This window comes from Neoarius graeffei, chromosome 20 (genome assembly GCF_027579695.1).
Source record: "Neoarius graeffei isolate fNeoGra1 chromosome 20, fNeoGra1.pri, whole genome shotgun sequence".
Taxonomy (NCBI): Eukaryota; Metazoa; Chordata; class Actinopteri; order Siluriformes; family Ariidae; genus Neoarius; species Neoarius graeffei.
In genome coordinates this window covers 1487856-1512261 of record NC_083588.1, presented here as the reverse complement: position 1 = coordinate 1512261, position 24406 = coordinate 1487856, and the positions used below count along the sequence as shown (strand labels likewise).

The 24406-nt window shown below is 41.4% G+C and overlaps 2 protein-coding genes across 3 annotated transcripts in view; one reads left to right on the top strand and one right to left on the bottom strand.

The window, feature by feature from the left end:
* The window catches only part of LOC132868246 (ephrin type-A receptor 7-like), a 119964-nt gene extending 113599 nt beyond the window's left edge, over window positions 1-6365 (top strand). For both annotated transcript variants that reach the window (XM_060901076.1, XM_060901075.1), the window contains 6 exons: window positions 1666-1727; window positions 1939-2142; window positions 2417-2569; window positions 4257-4447; window positions 5109-5306; window positions 5987-6365. In XM_060901076.1, the coding sequence (XP_060757059.1) occupies window positions 1666-1727; window positions 1939-2142; window positions 2417-2569; window positions 4257-4447; window positions 5109-5306; window positions 5987-6101 (923 nt within the window). In that variant the 3' untranslated portion in view covers window positions 6102-6365. The remainder of the gene's footprint in view (window positions 1-1665; window positions 1728-1938; window positions 2143-2416; window positions 2570-4256; window positions 4448-5108; window positions 5307-5986) is intronic.
* rps15a (ribosomal protein S15a) overlaps window positions 1-24406 on the bottom strand; it is a 480374-nt gene that overhangs the window by 305259 nt on the left and 150709 nt on the right. The gene's annotated exons all lie outside the window — the stretch shown is intronic.

The window sequence follows — 24406 nt, the reverse complement described above, 5'->3', positions numbered from 1 at the left end:
CAGAAGGTTAATTTTTAGTTTTGCACTAGAGCTAAAAACAGGTTCCTCAGTGGTTGTTTGGATGGTGAATCATTCTCGCTATTGAAGGAAGTTTTCTGTTGGAGAGAGACATCATGAAGCCTTCGGGTTCCAGATGGCACCTTTTTAAATGAATGCGCAAAGCGAATGTAGCTAACAAGTATTGGATGCTCACATTGGATTCATGATGTGTTTGGTGTCTGAACGTTGCTTTTTCAGTTTTGCACTGGAACTACAATCTCAAAACAGGTTCCTCAGGGGTTCTTTGGATGGTTTATGGTTTTAACTTTTGAATGGGTTCTACCTTGAACTTTTTCTGTTGATGGTGCATAATGAAAAACCCATTTGTTGGCTGCACACAAGGCTAATGTAGTTAAGTAATGGATGATGATCTCCTTCAGCATCCTGAAATAATTTGGTGGTGGAACCTTCTCGGATCATCTTGAGCAGTTTATGAAATGTGTAGAAATGTGTAACATTTGTCTTGAGTAGTGGTGGTTTATTTTGGCGTAGTGTGAAATTAAAGAAAAAGATTGCAGAAAAAATTTACACGATGTTCATCAGACTCCCAAAGTCATGTCTGAACATTTCTCCGAAAGTTTTACTCGTGTGTAAACTTGGTTTAGTTGGAGATATTTTTGGACTGGGTTGAATAATCGGCTCCCTGCTTGCAGCTGGTTTCTCTGCTTCATGCTGTACTCATTCTCCGTTTGTTCATTTTCTCCTCAAACCTTCCATCGTCCTTTCACCACCTGCAATCTTTCCATCTGTCATTTGCCCACGTGTTCTCTCCAAACCATGGGGATGAAGCTGGAACTGACTGACCAGCAGGAGGCAGTATAATTAGTCCGATCATCAAATAATGGAGCAGAGCGCGGTGGATGGTGGATCTCGTCATTGATGAGGTCACTCGAGTGGAGAACAGATCTCTGTGGTCATTCTGAAAGAAGTTGCTTTGCCCAGGTTGTGGTCACGCCATTGATAAATTGACCTTCTCAGTGGTAGTTTAGTCAGTGTCTGGTCACTCTATTAGAGGTTAGATCTCCTCATTGGTGATTTCCTCTAGTCAAGGTTAGATCTTCCCATTCGTGGTTTAGCCAATTTGTGGTCTCTCTAATAGAGGTGATATCTTCTCACTGGTAATTTGCTGAGCCGTGGTCACTGTGATAGACTAAAGGTGTGATCGTTAGTCATTTTTGCAAGCTTGCAGTTGCTCTGATGGAAGATGGATGTTCTCATTGTTAGCTCAGCCAGGATGGAGGAAGTTTGTCGTCATGGCACTGGTTCAGACGCCAACAGCTCATCAGTGCAGTGTGGATGATGGAGGAGTTTCTCCATCACAGCATGTGTGGGCCTCTACCTCCCTCTCCACCTGTTTAATGACCCGTTGCCTTCTTTCTCTCACTTCTCTGAGCCACAAGTCTTTTTTTCAGTGCACATACACGCGCATACACAGATCTGTGACTTGTCAGTGATTCTCAGCAGGTTGAGCCTGGAGATGAACGGCGGAGGTGTGAGTCACTGAGCTGCATGAGGCCACAATGCAGCCAGTCCTTTATTAAATAACACACACACACACACACACACACACACACACACACAGTGGACTAACTACCTTTTTCTTGCCCCATGTGTCTGTTCCTGCAGGTAACACCATGATGATTGTGATGGAGTGTCTGGCCAATGGTGCCCTGGATTCGTTTCTACGGGTTAGTACTCTCTGTGTGTGTGTGTGTGTGTGTGTGTGTGTGTGTGTGTGTGTGTGTGTGTGTGTGTGTGTGTGTGTTTTCAGCTCTTTGTGGGGCCCAAATAGGTCTTTTTTTTTTTTTCTCCCCTGATTTTCCTGTGAAACTTTTTTCTACATAATATTTAATGAGATTGAGGTAGAGATGAGAAATTACCCTGTGTGTGTGTTTACAGAAACATGAAGGTCAGCTCAGCGTGCTCCAGCTGGTGGACCTGCTGAGTGCTGTGGCCTCAGGGATGAAGTACCTGACTGAGATGGGTTTCATCCACCGGCGTCTCGCAGCCCACAAAGTGCTGATCAACAGCAACCTGGTGTGTAAAGTCTCCGGCTTCAGACCCTTACAGGAGGACAAGATGGAGGTCGTGTATACCACACTGGTGAGAGAAAAAACCCTGAACGTACTCTTTACAGCACGAGAACCTCATGCTCTGTCCCTCGCTGAGCAGCTCGTGGCTCTGGATGACTCAGACTCGCACTTATCACGCTGGACACCAACACATTTATTTATTCATCATCAGAACTGTGTTGATGAGAATCCACTTCACTGGGGTTTTAATCATTACCTCAGCAGCATGTCTGTAAAACATCTGAACTGTGTGTGTGTGTGTGTGTGTGTGTGTGTGTGTGTGTGTGTGTGTGTGTGTGTGTCAGCACGGTGGGAAGAGCGTGGTGTTATGGACGGCCCCGGAGGCGATCCAGTACCACCGGTATAGCTCCGCCTCCGACGTCTGGAGCTTCGGCATCGTCATGTGGGAAGTGATGTCATTTGGGGAGAGGCCTTATTGGGACATGGGCAGCCAAGACGTATGTGCATTCACTCTGTCTGTCTCTCTCTCTCCTTCTCTTTGTCCATCTGTCTGTCTCTTTCTCTGTATGTCTTGCTCTCTCTGTCTGTCTGTCTCTCTTTGTCAATCTGTCTCTCTCTCTCTCTCTCTCTCTCTCTCTCTGTGTGCCTGTCTGTCTGTCTTCCACTGTCTCGCTCTTTTTGTCTATCTGTCTGTCTCTGTCTGTCTGTCTCTCTCTCTTTCTCTGTTTCTCCCACTGTCTTGCTCTCTCTTTGTCCATCTATCTCTCTCTTTCTGTCTGTCTGTGTGCCTGTCTGTCTGTCTCCCATTGTCTGTCTGTGTGTGTCTCTCTCTCTCTGTGTATGAGTGTCTGTCTGTTGGCTGTCTGTGTCTCCCACTGTCTTGCTGTCTTTCTTTTTGTCTGTCTGTCTGTCTGTGTACCTGGCTGTCTCCCACTGTCTTGCTTTCTCTCTCTCTCTGTCCATCTCTCTCTCTCTCTCTCTCTCTCTCTACCTGTCTCTTTGTCTCTTTACCCATCTACTGGTCTCTCTCCATTGAGTGCAAAAGTTTATGCACCCTTCCCCCAACATGAAGCTTCGTGTGATTTATCTCTGCTCCACTCTCGGTGCACATTTGTGTTCAGTTTCACATTTTATTTTTTATTACAGGAAATAAAGTTCAAATGAAGTACAACATTAATTGTGAAAACATTTTAATGATGTCAAAAGTTTGCATCCCTCCTCAGGAACATGACATAAATATTCTTAAATATAATAACCTTTAATGTCCACGCGTTATCTTTGTAACTGCCTCAAAAGTGTTCACATTCTCTGAAGACTGCGAGAAATCCTTTTCCATGTGGCATAAATGCCAACTTTTCTCACCTGTAAAAGATGGAAAACTTCAGGAAGCGTGATGAAAATCCGCTGTAATAACCGTTCCATTGTTGGGAATGAAACTGTGATTATTATTTCACACAAAAGCACGGCGCTCTTTCTGAACGGATGTGAAACGCTTCCTTTGAGCCGACATCGTCTCTGTTCCGTGTTTGTGACACACGGAGACTCGGGGAATAATTAATTTTGGCTCAGCTGTCCATCTGACCTGGAGGTTAAATGCCACGCTGGTCTCAGGTGCTTTTTAATTGAAGACTTTTCATGATTCTATATTTGTGTCGGAACAAAACCAGGTGAAATGAAGCCGTGATGAGATTATGGAGGGGGTTTTATTCGACTGAAGGCTCGTGGGGGGGGAATGTAGTTTTAATGTGCACTATTTATGTTCCAGCTGCAAAACGAGTGGTGTAAAATCTTGAGGAAAAAATAGCTGGAAGTGTTGCATGTGAAAGTTAATGCACTTTGGTGTGAGAGAAGGCGAATCAAACAAGTTTTTAATGAAAATATTTTATTAATTCAGCATTAACCTTCACAAACCAAACCGTAAAACAGAAACTGCGACGCCACTGAGGTTCAACTTAGTGAGCAAAACATTTCTACATTTTAATCTTATCACAACATATAGAAATGAAAAATTAATAGAGAATTACGTTAATATGTAACTGAGATCTGCACTGAAACTCGTCATTAACGAGCAGATCAGATTTCACATTTCGGACATTTTAGAGCAGACAACCTCATGACCAGTGAACACCTACAGCTTCAACACCACGGTGTATTCATGAGATTGTGTGTGTGTGTGTTTTACAGGTGATCAAAGCGATCGAGGACGGTTTCCGGCTGCCAGCTCCTCTGAACTGTCCCCCGTCTCTACACCAGTTGATGTTGGACTGCTGGCAGAAGGAGAGGACGGAGAGGCCGAGCTTCTCTCAGATCCACAGCGCTCTCAGTAAAACCATACGCAGCCCAGACAACATCAGCTCATCCACGCTAACACACAGGTACCAAGATCCCACATCCCTCCTGATGTCATAAACACTTCACCGAGTAATGTCGTCCACATGCTTATGGTGCGTTCCGTTTGTCCTGGGAAGTTGGGATTTCCGAGTCCCCAGTCGGAAAAATATCAATTGGAAAGTCGGGGGAACCTCACCAACTCTGACCTCAAAATCCAAGATGGGTGTTCTGTGCATGAGCAAAGTGCAAGCTGTCGTAATGTACTGTTTATCACCACTTCTGTTTTATTTACATCTCACTATTAAATTAGTTGTACTCACAATACTGTCCAACGTGTGTGTGCGCGCACACAAAATCCCTTGGAATACTAACACTGGTTAGAAATTGCTGGTGTTGGTTTTCCAACTTCGAGACTGGAAAGCAGTTGACTTGGAAGTGACATCATTCCTAGATCCGACTTCCGAGTGAAATGGAACGCAGGATTAGCGATGGTGCTGACATGGTCATGCGGTAGCTTGCTGGCGAGTGTCTTACTGAGGGGGTCATCATCGGTGGAATTAAAATGGCATTTAATTATTAGATAAAAGACGGTATTTGATAATGAGCTGCAGTGGCAGGTATCAGTGCGGTACTGATAGGACGGAGATGAGGACATTTTGAGGTGTACAAAATTGTACAACACTTTTTTTTTCTTACTCTTTGTAGGACACTAGGCTCGTCCTCCATCTCGCTGGCGGAGAGGACGCTGGCGGAGAGGACGCTGGCGGAGAGGACGCTTCCATCATTCCCCTCGTTCAGTTCTGTAGGCGAGTGGCTGGACGCTGTGGATTTGGGTCGCTACAAAGACAACTTCGCCGCCGCAGGGTACTGCTACCTGGAGTCCGTCGCGCGCATGAATGTCCAGTAAGTAACGTGTGTGTGTTTAGTTTTCTTTTTTCCTTTTTTTTTCTTCTTGCATTTATGTTGGAGATTAATCCCACAGTGCAGATTAATTCTCAATTCAGAAGGTGTTGATTAATTCTCTGTAACAGCAGCTCTGACAGTTGTGCAGCTGCAAATCACAGGTTTACTGTATTTCTAATTAATTCGCTCATTCTAATTCTAATTATCACACATTATTGTTTCTATAGTAACAGCTCATTCACAGGTAAATAATGGTTTTTTTAATGTATGAGGCTGTGAATTTAAGCTTTAAGAAGTTTGTAGTTTCTCTGCAACGGTGCTGCAAAACAAGCTGCGGGTTGTTTGTTTGTTTGTTTGTTTGTTTTTCTCTTATTAACTCCGAGAGTGAATAAACAGTCTGGTGAGGAAACGACTTTCATAGCTGCTATAACGTAAGGGAGAACAGCAACGAACTTGTTTTACTGATGTTCCACAACATGAACTGTGACTCCATATGGATAAAAAGTCGTTCATTAATAAATAAAAAATAGAATTGTTGGCAGTTTACTGTGCTGTTGGAGGAATAAAACACTGACAGACACTTTGATTGGATGGTAAGAGTAATTCTGCCTGGATAATTTTCGTGTGTGTGTGTGTGTGTGTGTGTGTGTGTGTGTGTGTGTGTGTGCGCGCGTGCACAGGGACGTGCTCAGTCTTGGTATCGCGTCTCTGGAGCATCAGAAGCAGCTGCTGTCGGCCCTTCAGACTCTCAGAGCACAAGTCATCCAGATGCACGGCCGTGGAGTGCAGGTTTAACACACACACACACACACACAAGACAGACAGGACATTGAAACACCAACGGACCCTCCGTCCCCAACAGGACATCCACCAATAAGGAAAGCAGAATGGAGCGCAGGAAGGTCATGTGACCTAAAACTCCACCATGAGGACACCACGTCTTTTTCCCTTTTCTTTCATGGAACATTCGTCCATCACAGTTCTGTTCAGAGACGGTGGTTCTGTCCCCTACAGACTAACAGAATGCCTTTCCTCTCTCTCTCTCTCTCTCTCTCTCTCTCTCACACACACACACTCTTCCTCTGATCTGGGAACAGTGGCATAACATTGCTTCTTCTGTTTCACTCCAGGGGCTTCTGACTCTTTACTGACCTGAGAACAGCATCATGCGCTGATGCTAATGCTAACGTAGACACTGCTCTTCCTCAACAGTGGAGAAGTTTAGAATCTTCAGGAATTTAAAGGGAAAAAAAAAACCCAGATGAATGGGAAAACGAGACGATTTGAAATCCAAAATCTCATTTTCTCACATCTTCTGTGTGTAAAGTTTATTTCTCTGTCCTTCCATCCACAACAACTTCTCCAGCTTGATCCTGATTTACTTGCTTTTGTGTTGTTGTTGTTAGCATTCCCAATAATTTCTGCATCCTCGCTGCAACAGATGATGTTTGCGCTGTAAAATTCAACATCGACTCCCGTGCGGTGTGATTCAGATTTATTTATTTAATATTTATTTATTAATTTATTTGTTTGTCACCTTTTTTAAAGGATGTTTGTGAGAAGGACACGAGGACGTGACGCTGCGTAAACGTTCCATAAAGAAAAATCAAATCTGACCTTTTTGATGATTTGATCCGAAGTTGTCGTGTTCATCAGGAGTGTGTGTGTGTAAAACGTATTCGTTTGTGTATAATGGAGAAACATTTGACATATTAGAGCCTTGGACAGGATTTAGTTCTCTAGTACTGTTTAAAAACCCCTTTTCCAAAAGTAAGTACCCCCTGCCCCTCAAATACCACCCACCCCAAACTTGTATTAATTTTAAAGCTGGTTTTCTTTCTGATTCTTTTTGGGCTTTTTCCTGAGAAAATCAGTCCGTAAGTTCACTTCACGAGTTTCACTCAGCTCTTACATTCGTTTTTCATCCAGTTTTTCCACACGTGCTCTGTGATCCAGACGTGAGTGTGTGTTTGTTCTTCAGTCTAAATATTTTGGGGGATGTTTTATGTCATGGACAGGAATCGTATACGAGTATAACACTGTCTCTGTCTCTAATATGAATATTTATGCATCAGAAAGCACGTAAATGATCATTGTAACATGCTGCGGTTATAAAATGTTGACTCTTTGCTATGTACACGAGAAATGGTTTAAATCAGACAGTGTGAGGAGACGAGTGAGAATCCAGCGGTCCCTAAAACGCTGATTTTCTGTTCATGTCCTTGTTCATTCTGCTTCAGTAAAAACTGGAACATATGGTTTGTGATGCTGACAAGAGCTTTCACTCTATATACACACACACACACAAATGAAATGTGTTTCATTTCCCATCATGCTCTCTGTTTGATACTGTAAATATGTACCTGAAAATGCAATCTATTTTTATAATTTGTTTTGGAGAGATGACGTGTTGAATATGATCTGAATCTAATCTTCACTGTGTTCAGTTGTTTGGATTCGTAACGTAGCTCACAGACTCGGTGATTTGGATGATTACTCAGTAATAAATTTCTTTTCTTGAGAGCAACATTTTTCCTCCTTGATGATTTTTACCTGTTCGACAAACGGATGATGGATGTTGGAATATTGAAACGTGTTATTAAAAAAAAAAACACACCTTTTGGGCTTGTTTCATCTTTACTCTGATTTCATTGGCATGGAAATGTTTCTGCAGAACATTCCAGAGGAGTTCGCCTTTGTGGTTGTGTCTTGTCTTGGGGGAAAATAATTTACAGATTAATGAGTAAAATGACGTGACTTTCCAAACTGGACAGTGTTACAAATCCAAATCCATAATGATCCGTGTCCTGCTTCAGTTCCCTTCACATATATACATACTACCTGTAAAAGTGGGAGGGGTTTTGAGATAAGGGGCGTGGCCAGACAGATATAAGTCCCATCATGTACACATTACATCATTACAGCAGAAAAAGTACCAGAAGCTGCTTATAAGTGGTCTGTGGCTGCGATTAACTTTTGTCAGGGTTTTTTTTTTAAATTAATGACCTGTTGATAAGGTAAAAATGTTTGCAAAGCTGAAGTCAGGACTGTAGGGAGTGATGACCTGTAATTAAACTCCTTTTATAAAATTATAAACTGCATGTTTTAAGAATGAAGACATTCATTGTGATTCCTGATACAAACATCAATCATCCCAAACCTTGTTTAGATACACGCCTTTCTTTCTTTCTTTCTTTCTTTCTTTCTTTCTTTCTTTCTTTCTATTTTAGGAGATGTTACACTACTGCACTTACTAAAAGTGTGCACGTTAACTTCTTTCAACCACATGAGTGCATATACAGTATATATATGAGTGATTCCACGCTTATGGGTACTGAAATGGGGACATGAACTTATTCACCTAAAACCATTTCTTTTTTTACCATCAGGTCACAAAACATGTAATCTTTAATGAATGATATGTTAAAAGATAACTTTAATTTTCTGAGATGTAATAAAAACATTTATATGCCAAAGTCAAGCCTATGAGTTCCAAAATGATGTCTGTTACATTACTTCTGTTACGATTGTCCGTCTCGCGTCTGTTACAAATTAATTACAATCTAGCTATATACCATGTTAATCTTATTGAAAGAATGTGTATGTTTATTCTACTACACATGTTTATTAATGATATTTGCTAAAACATCACCTTCCTATGTTTCAAAAAGTAATTCTACATTGTTAAAATTGAGAATATATATGTCCACAACACTTCTGTTACATTCTGACTTTGGCATATAAATATGTTTTTATTACATCTCAGAAAATTAAAGTTATCTTTTAACACATCATTCATTAAAGATTACATGTTTTGTGACCTGATGGTAAAAAAAGAAATGGTTTTAGGTGAATTTTTAAAAATAAGTTCATGTCCCCATTTCAGTACCCATAAGCGTGGAATCACTCATTCATATATATGGGTCTGTCTCAGAAACTGGGTACTGTGGGGGTCCCCCACTAAATATACTCAGTCAATAAACTATACGGTTTTGAATGGTGATGTTGGTTTTAATTTGAAATAAAATGATGAAAGAAATAATACAGATAAAACTAAATCTTTGATGTGAATACTCTATTCAGAATTTGGCAAAAATTCTGCAAATTTGTGGAAAAATTTATCTGGGACATGATAAATGGTTGACTACATCGCATTCCCTTAAAAAGGTTGTCGTCCACTGAAAAGTCTACAGTTATCACTAATTGTATTTTAAGTTGTAACTTTATACACCTAAGGATTGGTGCGCTCACAGAATAATCATAACTGTAATAAAACATCATGCAAAATATTTGATCACCGTCGTAACTCCATTTTCCCCACACCCAAAACCAATACGATCGTGTGTTTTGATCTAAACAGAAAGCCTCAGGGTCAAGGTCACTACTTCACCAAAAGTAGTAACTTAAAATCACTACGCCATATAAACATTTAGTTATAAATCTGTGATTTTGTTTTTTAAAACGAAAGCTGAAAGTTAGGTATAGAATATGTTTCTTACAGAATATGTTACCATGGTAGCTGGTCTTGTACGAATTTCTGAGCTATAAACAGCAAATTCCTCAGTATTGATTTAACGCTTTCAGAGTTAATTTGGTTCCAATTGAACCTATATAAACACTCTGGGTGTTAATTCAACACTGGGGATTTTGCTGTGTAAAATGAGTTGTGGTCTATTTTTTACCGTAGCGTGTTATTTGTGTGCGGGGAAGGACACACATTAACGATTTGCATGTGCAGAATGGAATTTTCCACTTCAGCAGTTAGAAGTTGATCTTGCTTCCATTTGCGGTCTCTCTGTTACGCGGGTGATCTGTTCGGACGTTATCACTGAAAAGGTTTTGACAGTTTTATTTTGTTTTAGTCTTGCAGTATAAGGCAATAGAATGTTTCTTTTTCATCTTACTTTCATATTTCGTAGTGTTTGCGTATTTTTGGCCAATATTTTACAACCGTGGTCAATTTAGATCGAACTTTTGATAGAATCTACGGCCAGTCATTTTGCCCCACCCCCGCCTCGCGCTCCGTCCGGTGTGGTAGTGATGTCCCGTTGCTCGCGCACCGCAGTAGAGACCCGCACGACCTTCAGCCGGTACAGTCGCTGTTCTTTTACCATCGCCGTTATTCTCATCTTTCGCCATATCAAACACCCAAAATGTATCATATTATTCATATTTAAGTGAATAATCAATTCAGTCATCATAACTTGGCATTTTTAACCCAAGCAATCAAAAAGAGGAAATTTATTCAATATTTTCACTCATCTGTGAAGGAGGGGCTTTAATTCTTCATGATGTAATTATTTTATATGTAAATCAATTTTACAAAAGCATTTGAATTGTAATAAAAAATCCACAGTGGAGGCCAGATAAAGCAAGATGCTATCTTTATTCTTATTAAACATGACAAAAGAAACATTGAGTGTGAGGTAAATGCAAAAAAAAAGTAAAATTAGAAAATTTATTTTTTGACCATAATATCCCAAATGAGAGAGCAGTTTCTGAGACGGACCCATAATTTCAATTTACAGTGGTGCTTGAAAGTTTGTGAATCCTTTAGAATTTTCTATATTTCTGCATAAATATGACCTAAAACATCATTAGATTTTCACACAAGTCCTAAAAGTAGATAAAGAGAACCTAGTTTAAAAAAATGAGACAAAAATATTATACTTGGTCATTTATTTATTGAGGAAAATGATCCAATATTACATATGTGAGTGGCAAAAGTATGTGAACCTCTAGGATTAGCAGTTAATGTGAAGGTGAAATTAGAGTCAGGTGTTTTCAATCAATGGGATGACAATCAGGTGTGAGTGGGCACCCTGTTTTATTTAAAGAACAGGGATCTATCAAAGTCTGATCTTCACAACACGTTTGTGGAAGTGTATCATGGCATGAACAAAGGAGATTTCTGAGGACCTCAGAAAAAGTGTTGTTGATGCTCATCAGGCTGGAAAAGGTTATAAAACCATCTCTAAAGAGTTTGGACTCCACCAATCCACAGTCAGACAGATTGTGTACAAATGGAGGAAATTCAAGACCATTGTTACCCTCCCCAGGAGTGGGCGACCAACAAAGATCACTCCAAGAGCAAGGCGTGTAATAGTCGGCGAGGTCACAAAGGACCCCAGGGTAACTTCTAAGCAACTGAAGGCCTCTCTCACATTGGCTAATGTTCATGAGTCCACCATCAGGAGAACACTGAACAACAATGGTGTGCATGGCAGGGTTGCAAGGAGAAAGCCACTGCTCTCCAAAAAGAACATTGCTGCTCATCTGCAGTTTGCTAAAGATCACGTGGACAAGCCAGAAGCCTATTGGAAAAATGTTTTGTGGACGAATGAGACCAAAATAGAACTTTTTGGTTTAAATGAGAAGCGAACTGTTTGGAGAAAGGAAAACACTGCATTCCAGCATAAGAACCTTATCCCATCTGTGAAACATGGTGATGGTAGTATCATGGTTTGGGCCTGTTTTGCTGCATCTGGGCCAGGACGGCTTGCCATCATTAATGGAACAATGAATTTTGAATTATACCAGCAAATTCCAAAGGAAAATGTCAGGACATCTGTCCATGAATTGAATCTCAAGAGAAGGTGGGTCATGCAGCAAGACAACGACCCTAAGCACACAAGTCATTCTACCAAAGAATGGTTAAAGAAGAATAAAGTAAATGTTTTGGAATGGCCAAGTCAAAGTTTTGACCTTAATCCAATGGAAATGTTGTGGAAGGACCTGAAGCGAGCAGTTCATGTGAGGAAACCCACCAACATCCCAGAGTTGAAGCTGTTCTGTACGGAGGAACGGGCTAAAATTCCTCCAAGCCGGTGTGCAGGACTGATCAACAGTTACCGCAAACGTTTAGTTGCAGTTATTGCTGCACAAGGGGGTCACACCAGATACTGAAAGCAAAGGTTCACATACTTTTGCCACTCACAGATATGTAATATTGGATCATTTTCATCAATAAATAAATGACCAAGTATAATATTTTTGTTTCATTTGTTTAACTGGGTTCTCTTTATCTACTTTTAGGACTTGTGTGAAAATCTGATGATGTTTTAGGTCATATTTATGCAGAAATATAGAAAATTCTAAAGGGTTCACAAACTTTCAAGCACCACTGTATATAGCGCCTTTCTCAAAGCCCAAGGCCGCTTTACAATTATATGGAATTAATTAATTTAAAATAAAGGTCAGGATGTCATTCCAGTGGTGTAGCAGCCACAGTCCCAGCAAAAGGCACATGAAAACAAGTCCCACACCGCCAGCACACACAGTGCTTTGCAAAAGTCTTCAGCCCCCTATTTTTTTTTTCCAGACAAATTTTATAGATTTCTATTTTATGGCTTCTACATTATCAAGTCAAAACATTACAAAAATATTTTAGAGTCCAAACGTTTGTTTTCCAGCACAAAATTCAATGTTACAGGAAAGAAAAAAGTTTGTATCTGAGCAGTATATTCCATAAGAGACACTTTTCAGATGAAAAAAGAAAACATAATGAAGGCTGCTGGGTTTTGGTGTAAAATGAAGAAGTGAGTGTGACAGTCAAAGTGTCCGGAAGAACTGCGGCTGGTTCTGTAAGATGCTCAGGAAAACCTACAGATCATTTCCACATAAAACTGCACTCACTGGACCTGAGACTTTTTTTTTCTTTTCTTTTCTTTTTAATAGCAAAGGGTCGTCTCACACCAAATACTGACAATGTTTCATTTATTATGGCTCACTGATTATTGTTTATAGTATCTCATCTCATTATCTCTAGCCAATTTATCCTGTTCTACAGGGTAGAAAAAAATGTTTATAGTAATTTTTTTTAAATGTTGAAACATTTCATTTAATTATTTTTCAGCCATTTTTGGTCTACAGCATTTCTTTGCATGTGCTGAAGACTTTTGCACAGGACTGTATATATTACACACAAACAATTCAGTTTCCATGGTAACAGGTTCGACCACACTGTTTGAATGCTTCTCTGCTGAAGGGTGCAAGAAAGCAAACAACGTCTTTCATCACTTTCTAATTCGCATTTTAACCTTATTTATAGTGTTTATGTATAATCAGTTTGCTTATCTGCTGTTTTTACTGGGGGGAAAATAAAGACGACACTTTTGGGATAATGTACTCTGATGTTAAAATACAGAAATGTATGAAAGTTAACTGGTCTTATTTTGTATTGTTAAAATTCCTTTTATACTGTTGAACACACGGCACCATTGAGTTTGTTTTAATGGCAGTGAGCCGCCAAGGGTGCCAATACTTAAATCAATGAAAACAGCCCGAAAGCCCAGTGGACTTGGTTTCAGTTCGATTCACTCAGGGAATGAAACCAAACCAAACCCCTGGGTTCTAATCACCAGTGAGTGCTCACCTGAGGAGTGAGATGTGATGTTATTGCTGTAAATGACATCATGCCTCCTTTAGTGGAAGGAGTTTATCCTTTTTAATTAAATGTGGATGAGTGAAGTGAAATCTCACAGTGCAAACACACTGCTACAGTCTCGAGGAAAAGAAATAAAATCTCTGGTTTGGTTTAAATCATCTGATAATCCTGCCTGCGTGATTATCCATCTGCCTCTTCATAACTCTGTGTGTGTTTGCTGTAATATCTCAGGCAGCCGCCGGAATTCATTTTTATTATCGAAGTGATATTAAAGTTGAGGGGTTTGAATTATAATGCAATTTCTTTTTGCTTCTCTTCCTCTCTCTCTATCTCCACTGAGGTAAATATTTTTTCTCTCATGACTGAGATGATGATGATTGTTGTTTTTTCCTCAGGGCGGCACGGTGGTGTAGTGGTTAGCGCTGTCGCCTCACAGCAAGAAGGTCCGGGTTCGAGCCCCGTGGCCGGCGAGGGCCTTTCTGTGCGGAGTTTGCATGTTCTCCCCGTGTCCGCGTGGGTTTCCTCCGGGTGCTCCGGTTTCCCCCACAGTCCAAAGACATGCAGGTTAGGTTAACTGGTGACTCTAAATTGAGCGTAGGTGTGAATGTGAGTGTGAATGGTTGTCTGTGTCTATGTGTCAGCCCTGTGATGACCTGGCGACTTGTCCAGGGTGAACCCCGCCTTTCACCCGTAGTCAGCTGGGATGGGATCCAGCCCGCCTCTAACCCTGCACAGGATAAGCAGTTATGGATAATGAATGGATGTTTTCTATGGATTAAATAAGGCTATTCTCTAATAGCATGTGCATTATATCATACAGAAAACCTCATGTGTCATGTCATTTTTTTTTCTTTTTGAAGAATACATACAATTTATACAAATTATGAGTTCAACCTCGGAGTTGTTCTCATATTCTTGGAGAATAATAGGGATGTCGCAATATACTGTGTGACAAATTGTGATGCAAATTTTGATTCAATACAATAAAAAAATAAATTGTGATTACCTCAGGCTGCTGCATAATCTTAGTTTTTCCTCACTGTAATTCTGGTGTTGAGACAGCAGAGGGCGCAATAATATCCAGTAGCAGGAAAATACGTGACTTCACTATTGGTGGAAGTAACACAACTCTAATGCTGCAAGAAAACACAAACAGATGTCAAATGTGAAAGAGATGTTATATGATTGGACAAATAGATTTCACAAGAAACGGTATTGATGGCACTCAAGTCAAACTTTCCCAGGAGTCTAAAAGTGTGGGCCTTGGTAGACCAATAGCGCCTTCCAGAGGGAAGCAGAGTGAAGAGATGTGACCTTGATGATGCTTGTGGCTTGGAGTAGACATGGGGTTCTGGATGTTGGATGATCTGGGCTGATCTGATGAGCAGCTGGTCTACCGCACTGAGATACCAGAGACGAAAATGCTTTTTATGAAGCGGTGATGAAAGGACACCAGGAGCTGCTTGGACAGGTTAGCTTTCCTCAGTGTCCTTATGAAGTAGAGCTGCTTCTGTGCTTTCTTTAGAGATCTTGTGTTCACGGTCTACATGAGGTCCTGGGAGAGATGTGTACCTTGACTTTGTCTCCTCTGATGTCTAGATGTAGGGCTCCTCTTTATGCTTCCTGAAGCTGATTCTCCATTCCTTTGTTTTGGAGGTGTTGAGTGCCAAGTTACTGATGAAGCACCATTCTGACAGTTTGCAGACCTCATCCCTGTAAGCAGTGTCATCACCGCTGTGTTGAGGATCAGTTGGTATGCAGTCATTGGAGCCCTTGTGGAGCTCCAGTGCTGAGTGTCCGGGATAGGGAATGATGGACCCCCAACCTACGTCTATGTTGTTTTCTTCCAGAAAAGGGTCACATGATCAGAGCATGGGAAGGATACATTGTATGACTAATAAGACCTGATCAGGAAGTGAACAAGTGTCTGCGTCATCATTTTCAAACATTTCTGTTTTTGCCCTGGAGTTTTCAAACCAAACCGAGACCAGCAGTGTTTCCAATAGTATGTTTTTGGGGCTCAAAAACTCAGCAGTAGTGTGGACTCCTCCAGGTGTAAACATTGTAAAAGTGATGTGTGTTAAAACTAAAATGTATGAATATGGATGCAGCCTGATGATCTACAATCAGTTTGTGGCGAAGGCCTTCATTCACCTGCATGTCTTCTGGCTGACACCCAGGTTGAGCCATTTGGAGACTCTGTTGGTAAAATCATCCAACCGTTCTGAACACAGAACTATAGTCCACGAACATCATCCTCACATGCGTGTGTTCCTGGTGAGTCAGTGCAGTGTGGTGAGCTGTGTTATCCTCTGTTGACCTGTTTGGCTCTGTAGGCAAATTGGAAATGGTTCAGGATTTGTGGAAGTGAAGAGTTGATGTGTCTGAGGACCAGGATCTCAAGCACTTCATGAACAGTGGAGGTGAGAGCCACAGGTCTGAAGTCATTGAGATCACTGATTGTTGTATTCTTTGGGACCAGCACAATGCTGGCAGACTCAACACCTCTGCCAGTGTGATCCACACATTCTCTGAGTGCTCTCCCTGGAATTCCATCAGGGCCAGCAGCTTTCCTTGGTTTGACACTTCAGAGCACTATTCTGACATCTGTGCCAACAGTGAGTGCCAGGCTCTTGGCATTTGGCAGGGGTGCTGTCCCAGTCTCTGCCTCGTTCTCCTCAAAACAAGCAAAGAGGTGGTTGAGTTCCTCAGCTTGCAAGTCGCTGCCGTTGGAGGTTGGATCTTTGCTGCCTTTGAGATGACCCTTAATCTTCTGCCTCTAGGATTCCTTCGCATCCTTCAAGGCTCTCCTTCAGGTTTGACCTGACATCACGGTCAAGTTCCCTGTTACCAGAGCTGAAGGCTGTATTTTGGTCTTACGGCAGAAGCTGGATGTCCCTGGTCGTCCATGTTTTGTTGTTTGCACTTATTGACAACTTCAACCTAGTACAATATGTACAGGGGCCGACCCACTCTCGTGGTCATACCCTTGACCTTGTTATCACAAAGGGTCTTCCTGTTTCTACTACTGTTGTTGGCCTGGCCTTATCTGATCATTTCTGTGTTTTCTCTGATGTTTCTATGTCCCTTCACATTCAGAACAGCTCAACGACTATGGGTAGGAGAGTCATAAATGACAACACGTGTTCTCTTTGAGCAAGCTCTCTCTCGGATCTCAACTAAAATGTCAGACTCTGTAGACGACTTACTGGAAATTTTTAATTTAAATATGACCCAAATTATGGATGACATTGCTCCATTCAAAATCAAAAGAGTCAGTGACAAGCAGAAAGCACCATGGAAGCAGTACCCAGCTGTTAAATTGCTAAAGAGAGAATGTAGGAAGACTGAAAGAAAATGGCGCAAATCTAAACTTCACATCCATTATCAAATCCATAAAGAGGTGCTTTGTAAATATAATTATGAAATTGGTAAAGCAAGACAGTCTTTCTTCTCCAACATCATCAGCAGGAATATGAACAATGCCCGTGTGCTATTTTCAACAGTAGAGAAGCTAACTAATCCCCCACCACAATTAGCACCTGAACTTCTCTCAGTTAATAAATGCAATGAGTTTGCATCTTTCTTCAAAGGTAAAATTGATAAAATACGGCAGAATATTGCTCATAATATATCTCAGTTGCAAATAACTGAAAAGCTGCAATCACCAGTGACACAGACAGACAATTTCAACACAATGTCAGAATTTTGTTTGATTGATTACGAGACTCTTGAAAAAACTGTACAAAATCTCAGTTCCTCAACATCTGAATTGGACATTCTGCCCACCAACTTTAAGTCTGTTCTTCACCTCATAATTACAGATGTGCTTCAGATCATAAATACATCCCTAGAGACTGGCATTGTTCCTGTGTCCCTGAAAAAAGCCGTTATAAAGCCCCTACTTAAAAAGAATAATCTGGATGCTTCAGTATTGAACAACTACAGGCCAATATCAAATCTACCATTCATCGGGAAAATCCTTGAAAAAATTGTCTTCAACCAATTAACTGCCTTCTTGATATCAAACAGCTGTTTTGATAACTTTCAGTCAGGATTTCATGCCAATCACAGCACTGAAACAGCGCTGATTAAAGTTATAAATGACATACGTCTTAATACTGATGCAGGCAAAACATCGGTCCTGGTGTTACTGGACCTCAGTGCAGCTTTTGGTACTGTTGATCACAACATACTGCTATATCGACTTGAACACTGGGTTGGGTTGACTGGTAAAGTTATCAATTGGTTAAAATCATACTTAAAAGATAGAAGCTTCTTTGTTACCATGGGAAATTGTACCTCAACATCAATGTCCTTGACCTGTGGTGTCCCCCAGGGGTCGATCCTTGGACCATTACTATTCAACCTTTATATGCTCCCACTTGGATAAATTATCAAGAACAACTCAGTTTTGTATCACTGCTATGCAGATGACACCCAAATTTATTTTGCTCTATCACCTAATGATTACGCCCCCCTTGAATGTCTCTACCAGTGTATCGACCAAATCAACAACTGGGTGTCACAAAGTTTTCTTCAGCTAAACACAGATAAAACAGAAGTAATTCTATTTGGGGAAAAAAGATGAAAGACTCAGGATTACCACTATTCTTGACACAAAGGGGATTAAAACAAAAGATATGATTAAAAATCTTGGTGTTTTCATTGACAGCGAGCTAAACTTTGACAGTCACATGAAAGCAATCACTAAATCAGCATTTTATCACCTAAAAAACATTTCCAATCTAAGAGGACTTATGTCAAAAAATGATCTGGAAAAACTTATCCATGCCTTCATCTCTAGTAGGGTTGACTACTGCAATGGCCTTTTCACAGGCCTGCCAAAAAAGACCATCAAACGACTTCAGCTGGTTCAAAATGCAGCGGCGAGGGTTCTCACACGAACAAAAAGAACAGAGCACATTACTCCAATTCTAAGGTCCCTTCACTGGCTTCCAGTAAGCTACAGAATTGACTTTAAAGCATTGCTGCTGGTGTACAAATCTCTAAATGGTACAGGGCCCAATTACCTCTCTGATATGTTGCAGCGGCCGAACCCAATCAGATCTACCAGATCGCAGCAGCAAAATTTACTGGTAAAACCTGTTGTTAAAACAAAGTGTGGTAAAGCAGCTTTTAGCTACTATGCAGTGCAGCTATGGAACCAACTGCCACAGGACATCAAAAATGCTCCTGCTGTTAGCAGCTTCAAATCTAGACTAAAGACCAAGCTGTTCTCAGATGCTTTCTGCTAACTGATAAACATCATCATCTTTACATGTTTTAAACTTTACTTAACTTTTACAGTCTTTGCATGTTTTAAACTTTACTTAACTTTTATTCTATTTTATTTTGCTGTTTTTACTGAACTTTTACTTCATTTTATTATTTTATTTCTACTATTGCTTAATTCTTATTTTTATTTTTCTCTCTTCTTCCCCTTTATTTTATGTAATTTTATTTTCTATTGTTTACTGTTTTGCCTTTACCTCTGTAAAGCACATTGAACTGCCACTGTGTATGAAATGCGCTATAGAAATAAACTTGCCTTGCCTTGGAATGGATCATGTGATTGTCAACAGTGACATCAATACAACTCCATATGTACAACCCCGATTCCAAAAAAGTTGGGACAAAGTACAAATTGTAAATAAAAACGGAATGCAGTGATGTGGAAGTTTCAAAATTCCATATTTTATTCAGAATAGAACATAGATGACATATCAAATGTTTAAACTGAGAAAATGGATCATTTAAAGAGAAAAATTAGGTGATTTTAAATTTCATGACAACAACACATCTCAAAAAAGTTGGGACAAGGCCATGTTTCCCACTGTGAGACATCCCCTTTTCTCTTTACAACAGTCTGTAAACGTCTGGGGACTGAGGAGACAAGTTGCTCAAGTTTAGGGATAGGAATGTTAACCCATTCTTGTCTAATGTAGGATTCTAGTTGCTCAACTGTCTTAGGTCTTTTTTGTCGTATCTTCCGTTTTATGATGCGCCAAATGTTTTCTATGGGTGAAAGATCTGGACTGCAGGCTGGCCAGTTCAGTACCCGGACCCTTCTTCTACGCAGCCATGATGCTGTAATTGATGCAGTATGTGGTTTGGCATTGTCATGTTGGAAAATGCAAGGTCTTCCCTGAAAGAGACGTCGTCTGGATGGGAGCATATGTTGCTCTAGAACCTGGATATACCTTTCAGCATTGATGGTGTCTTTCCAGATGTGTAAGCTGCCCATGCCACACGCACTAATGCAACCCCATACCATCAGAGATGCAGGCTTCTGAACTGAGCGCTGATAACAACTCGGGTCGTCCTTCTCCTCTTTAGTCCGAATGACACGGCGTCCCTGATTTCTATAAAGAACTTCAAATTTTGATTCGTCTGACCACAGAACAGTTTTCCACTTTGCCACAGTCCATTTTAAATGAGCCTTGGCCCAGAGAAGACGTCTGCGCTTCTGGATCGTGTTTAGATACGGCTTCTTCTTTGAACTATAGAGTTTTAGCTGGCAACGGCGGATGGCACGGTGAATTGTGTTCACAGATAATGTTCTCTGGAAATATTCCTGAGCCCATTTTGTGATTTCCAATACAGAAGCATGCCTGTATGTGATGCAGTGCCGTCTAAGGGCCCGAAGATCACGGGCACCCAGTATGGTTTTCCGGCCTTGACCCTTACGCACAGAGATTCTTCCAGATTCTCTGAATCTTTTGATGATATTATGCACTGTAGATGATGATATGTTCAAACTCTTTGCAATTTTACACTGTCGAACTCCTTTCTGATATTGCTCCACTATTTGTGGGCGCAGAATTAGGGGGATTGGTGATCCTCTTCCCATCTTTACTTCTGAGAGCCGCTGCCACTCCAAGATGCTCTTTTTATACCCAGTCATGTTAATGACCTATTGCCAATTGACCTAATGAGTTGCAATTTGGTCCTCCAGCTGTTCCTTTTTTGTACCTTTAACTTTTCCAGCCTCTTATTGCCCCTGTCCCAACTTTTTTGAGATGTGTTGCTGTCATGAAATTTCAAATGAGCCAATATTTGGCATGAAATTTCAAAATGTCTCACTTTCGACATTTGATATGTTGTCTATGTTCTATTGTGAATACAATATCAGTTTTTGAGATTTGTAAATTATTGCATTCCGTTTTTATTTACAATTTGTACTTTGTCCCAACTTTTTTGGAATCGGGGTTGTAAACAGGCTGGGTGGCACGGTGGTGTAGTGGTTAGCGTTGTCGCCCCACAGCAAGAAGGTCCGGGTTCGAGCCCCGTGGCCGGCGAGGGCCTTTCTGTGTGGAGTTTGCATGTTCTCCCCGTGTCCGCGTGGGTTTCCTCCGGGTGCTCCGGTTTCCCCCACAGTCCAAAGACATGCAGGTTAGGTTAACTGGTGACTCTAAATTGAGCGTAGGTGTGAATGTGAGTGTGAATGGTTATCTATGTCTATGTGTCAGCCCTGTGATGACCTGGCGACTTGTCCAGGGTGAACCCCGCCTTTCGCCCGTAGTCAGCTGGGATAGGATCCAGCTCGCCTGCGACCCTGTAGAACAGGATAAAGCGGCTACAGATAATGAGATGAGATGTAAACAGGACAGCGGATGTGTCGTCCTCAATGCCTTGTCGTACAAATAGGTTTGACTCAAAACACTCCTGAAGTTGAGTGGAAGCCCCTTCAGGCCAGGGTCTTTGTTTTTCACAGCTGGCTTTGTTTTGTTTCCCCAATTAATTTCTCTAATTCCCTTCCCTAATGTGAAAACAACTGAACATGTTGATTGGTCCGACAGTCTCGGATGCATCCTCGAGACTAGATCTGGGTTTAAAACTGATATTGTCTTTGAAAATCAGTGCATGGGACATTCGATGTCTATGCACTGGATGTCCCTAAAGTTAATCTGAAATTCTCTCAGGACAATTCCTCAGGGTCATGCAAGCTAGCTGGCTAGCTTAAATTATTTATTTCAGTCTGGGCTCTAAGTACCATCGCATGACCTTCATGTAAGCACCGGAGCTCAGCATGTGGACGAGGTCACCCTGTGAACAGTGTTTCTGACGTCAGGATGCATGTGGGATCTCGCTATCTGTTTGCGTGGATGAGCCACTGTTGGCTTGGGCTGTCTGTCCTCTCCTTCTGCCAGCAGTCCAGAAACTGTCATCAGACACTGATCTCACACACACACACACACACACACTGAGGAAAAGAAAGAAAGTGTAACAGAGAGAGAGCTCTAGAAAGGAAGTGTGAGACAGGATGAAAGGCAGACAGACAGACAGACAGTGAGACAGAGTTTGGAAATATTTGAGTTAATTAAATCTCCGCTGTGCTGCTGCTGTTGTATGAGAGTAAAATATTAACATTAATCATGAAGTGTGTTTTAAAACTTCTGGACTCAATGCAGCACAGACTTAACCAAGGTGCAGAAAAGAAAAGCATGTTCATGTAAAGTGATTTCATTGGAATGCGTGTAAAAGTGCAGTTGTTATTGAGCTGCCACCTAGTGGTCATTTGTCAGAACAGCACCCACTCTCCCACTCCACAGGAAGTCTGCCTTCATCACAGCACATTTCCATTTTTCAGAGTTTAAGTAAATAAAGGTTTCAACAAAATCTCAGACCACTGAGGTACTGGACTCTGATTGGTCAGAAGGTGTTGATTGATTAGTTTTCTAGAACAGCAGCTCTGACTGTAGCGCAGTTGCATATTCGGTTGATATGAATGCACTCGTTTGTGGTTGATACTTTATCATTTGGGGAGTAATGACTCCTTCACAGGGACAGGAAACCAACCACCTCATTTAAGCTTACTAATAAACAGATATACAAACAAACAAACAAACCTTATCGTTTAACAAAGTAAAAGATTTATGTGGTGACAACTTTGGGGAGGAAACTTTTATTGAATATTTTATGGAAGGAGTCTCCAGTGTCAGAGCTCTGGAATGGTCAAGTTTATAATGTGGAATTCATCAGCACAGGAAAGTTGTTTTTTTTTTTTGGGGGGTGGGTGGGTTGAAGGACTGTTTATCGCCGCTACGACAAATGAGAACAGGATGTACTCGTCTCTCCAAAGCTACAGGACATTAAGTCTCACTATAAACTGCTGAAATGTGCGATGTGTCATTCATTAATAAATTAAATGTCATTGTTGGTAAATTGCTGGCATTTATGACTTTTAATATATTTTAAAAATAGTTTAAAAGTAGGCGGCACGGTGGTGTAGTGGTTAGCGCTGTCGCCTCACAGCAAGAAGGTCCGGGTTCGAGCCCCGTGGCCGGCGAGGGCCTTTCTGTGTGGAGTTTGCATGTTCTCCCCGTGTCCGCGTGGGTTTCCTCCGGGTGCTCCGGTTTCCCCCACAGTCCAAAGACATGCAGGTTAGGTTAACTGGTGACTCTAAATTGAGCGTAGGTGTGAATGTGAGTGTGAATGGTTGTCTGTGTCTATGTGTCAGCCCTGTGATGACCTGGCGACTTGTCCAGGGTGAACCCCGCCTTTCGCCTGTAGTCAGCTGGGATAGGATCCAGCTCGCCTGCGACCCTGTAGAACAGGATAAAGCGGCTACAGATAATGAGATGAGATGAGGATGTGAAGAGGCGGAGTCAGTGCATCTCTCACTCAGGAAAATCCAGACCAGTGCTGAATAATGTGAGCTGGCGGAAGGGGCGGGGCTTACAGGGGGTCAGTTCATATCTGCGAGTCGGGCTGGGTGGCCACTGACTGGGCTGCTGGTTTTATTGGGGAAGAAACGTGTTGGAGTGGAATTCTGAGCCAGAACTTTAGCAGTGTACTGAGTCTGACACAAAATGTTAAAGTTTGTAAAAATTCAGGTCACATTTATAAATGTTTATTACTGTAGGTTTTGTTGTTGTTGTATTATTATTAATACAAACACACCAACATCACGCGGTCATGTTTTTGTATGGGCTGCACGTGACCCCTTTTCGCTCTCAGGTGGCTGATGAAGTGCTCTGCTGCCCCTCAGTGGTGGTCCCCGGTATTACAGCTCCGAGTGTGTGTGTGTGAGAGAGAGAATCGGAGTGAAATGGAATTCGATTCTTTTGCAGGGTTTTTTTTTTCCTCCTGACTACATGGTAATGAAACAAACCAAAAAAAAAAATCAACAGATGTTACTGGTGATGTTGCAGCGCAACAAAGTGATTCAAATAAAATATAATATTTACACAAGTTGAGAAATGAAACGTTTTATTCATGATTTTAAAATGTTTGTTTAAAAAACAGAAACATTCATTCATTAGATTTATAATATGAAGAGTTTAAAACAAAATTTGTCCCTTTGATGATTTTATGAATTGTTGTCTGCACTTGGGATCCAGTCCCAGGGGGAAAATTGTAATTTTGCCGTTTACACAAGTGAAAGGATCCCATTAAAACCGCTGAAGGATTTCAAACATACCTGGCAACCCATGTAGGTAAGATCCTGTTTCTGTTTTATTGGAAATGTGCTATTCTGTGATCCATAATCTCTCTCCTGCCCTCTCTTACTCCCTCTCTCTCTCTCCCCTCCCCTCACTCCCTCTCTCTCCCCTCACTCCCTCTCTCTCCCCTCCCCTCACTCCCTCTCTCTCCCTCCCCTCACTCTCCCTCCCCCCCTCTCTCCCTCTCTCCCCCCTCTCTCCCTCTCTCCCCCCCTCTCTCCCTCTCTCCCCTCACTCCCCCTCTCTCTCTCCCTCACTCCCTCTCT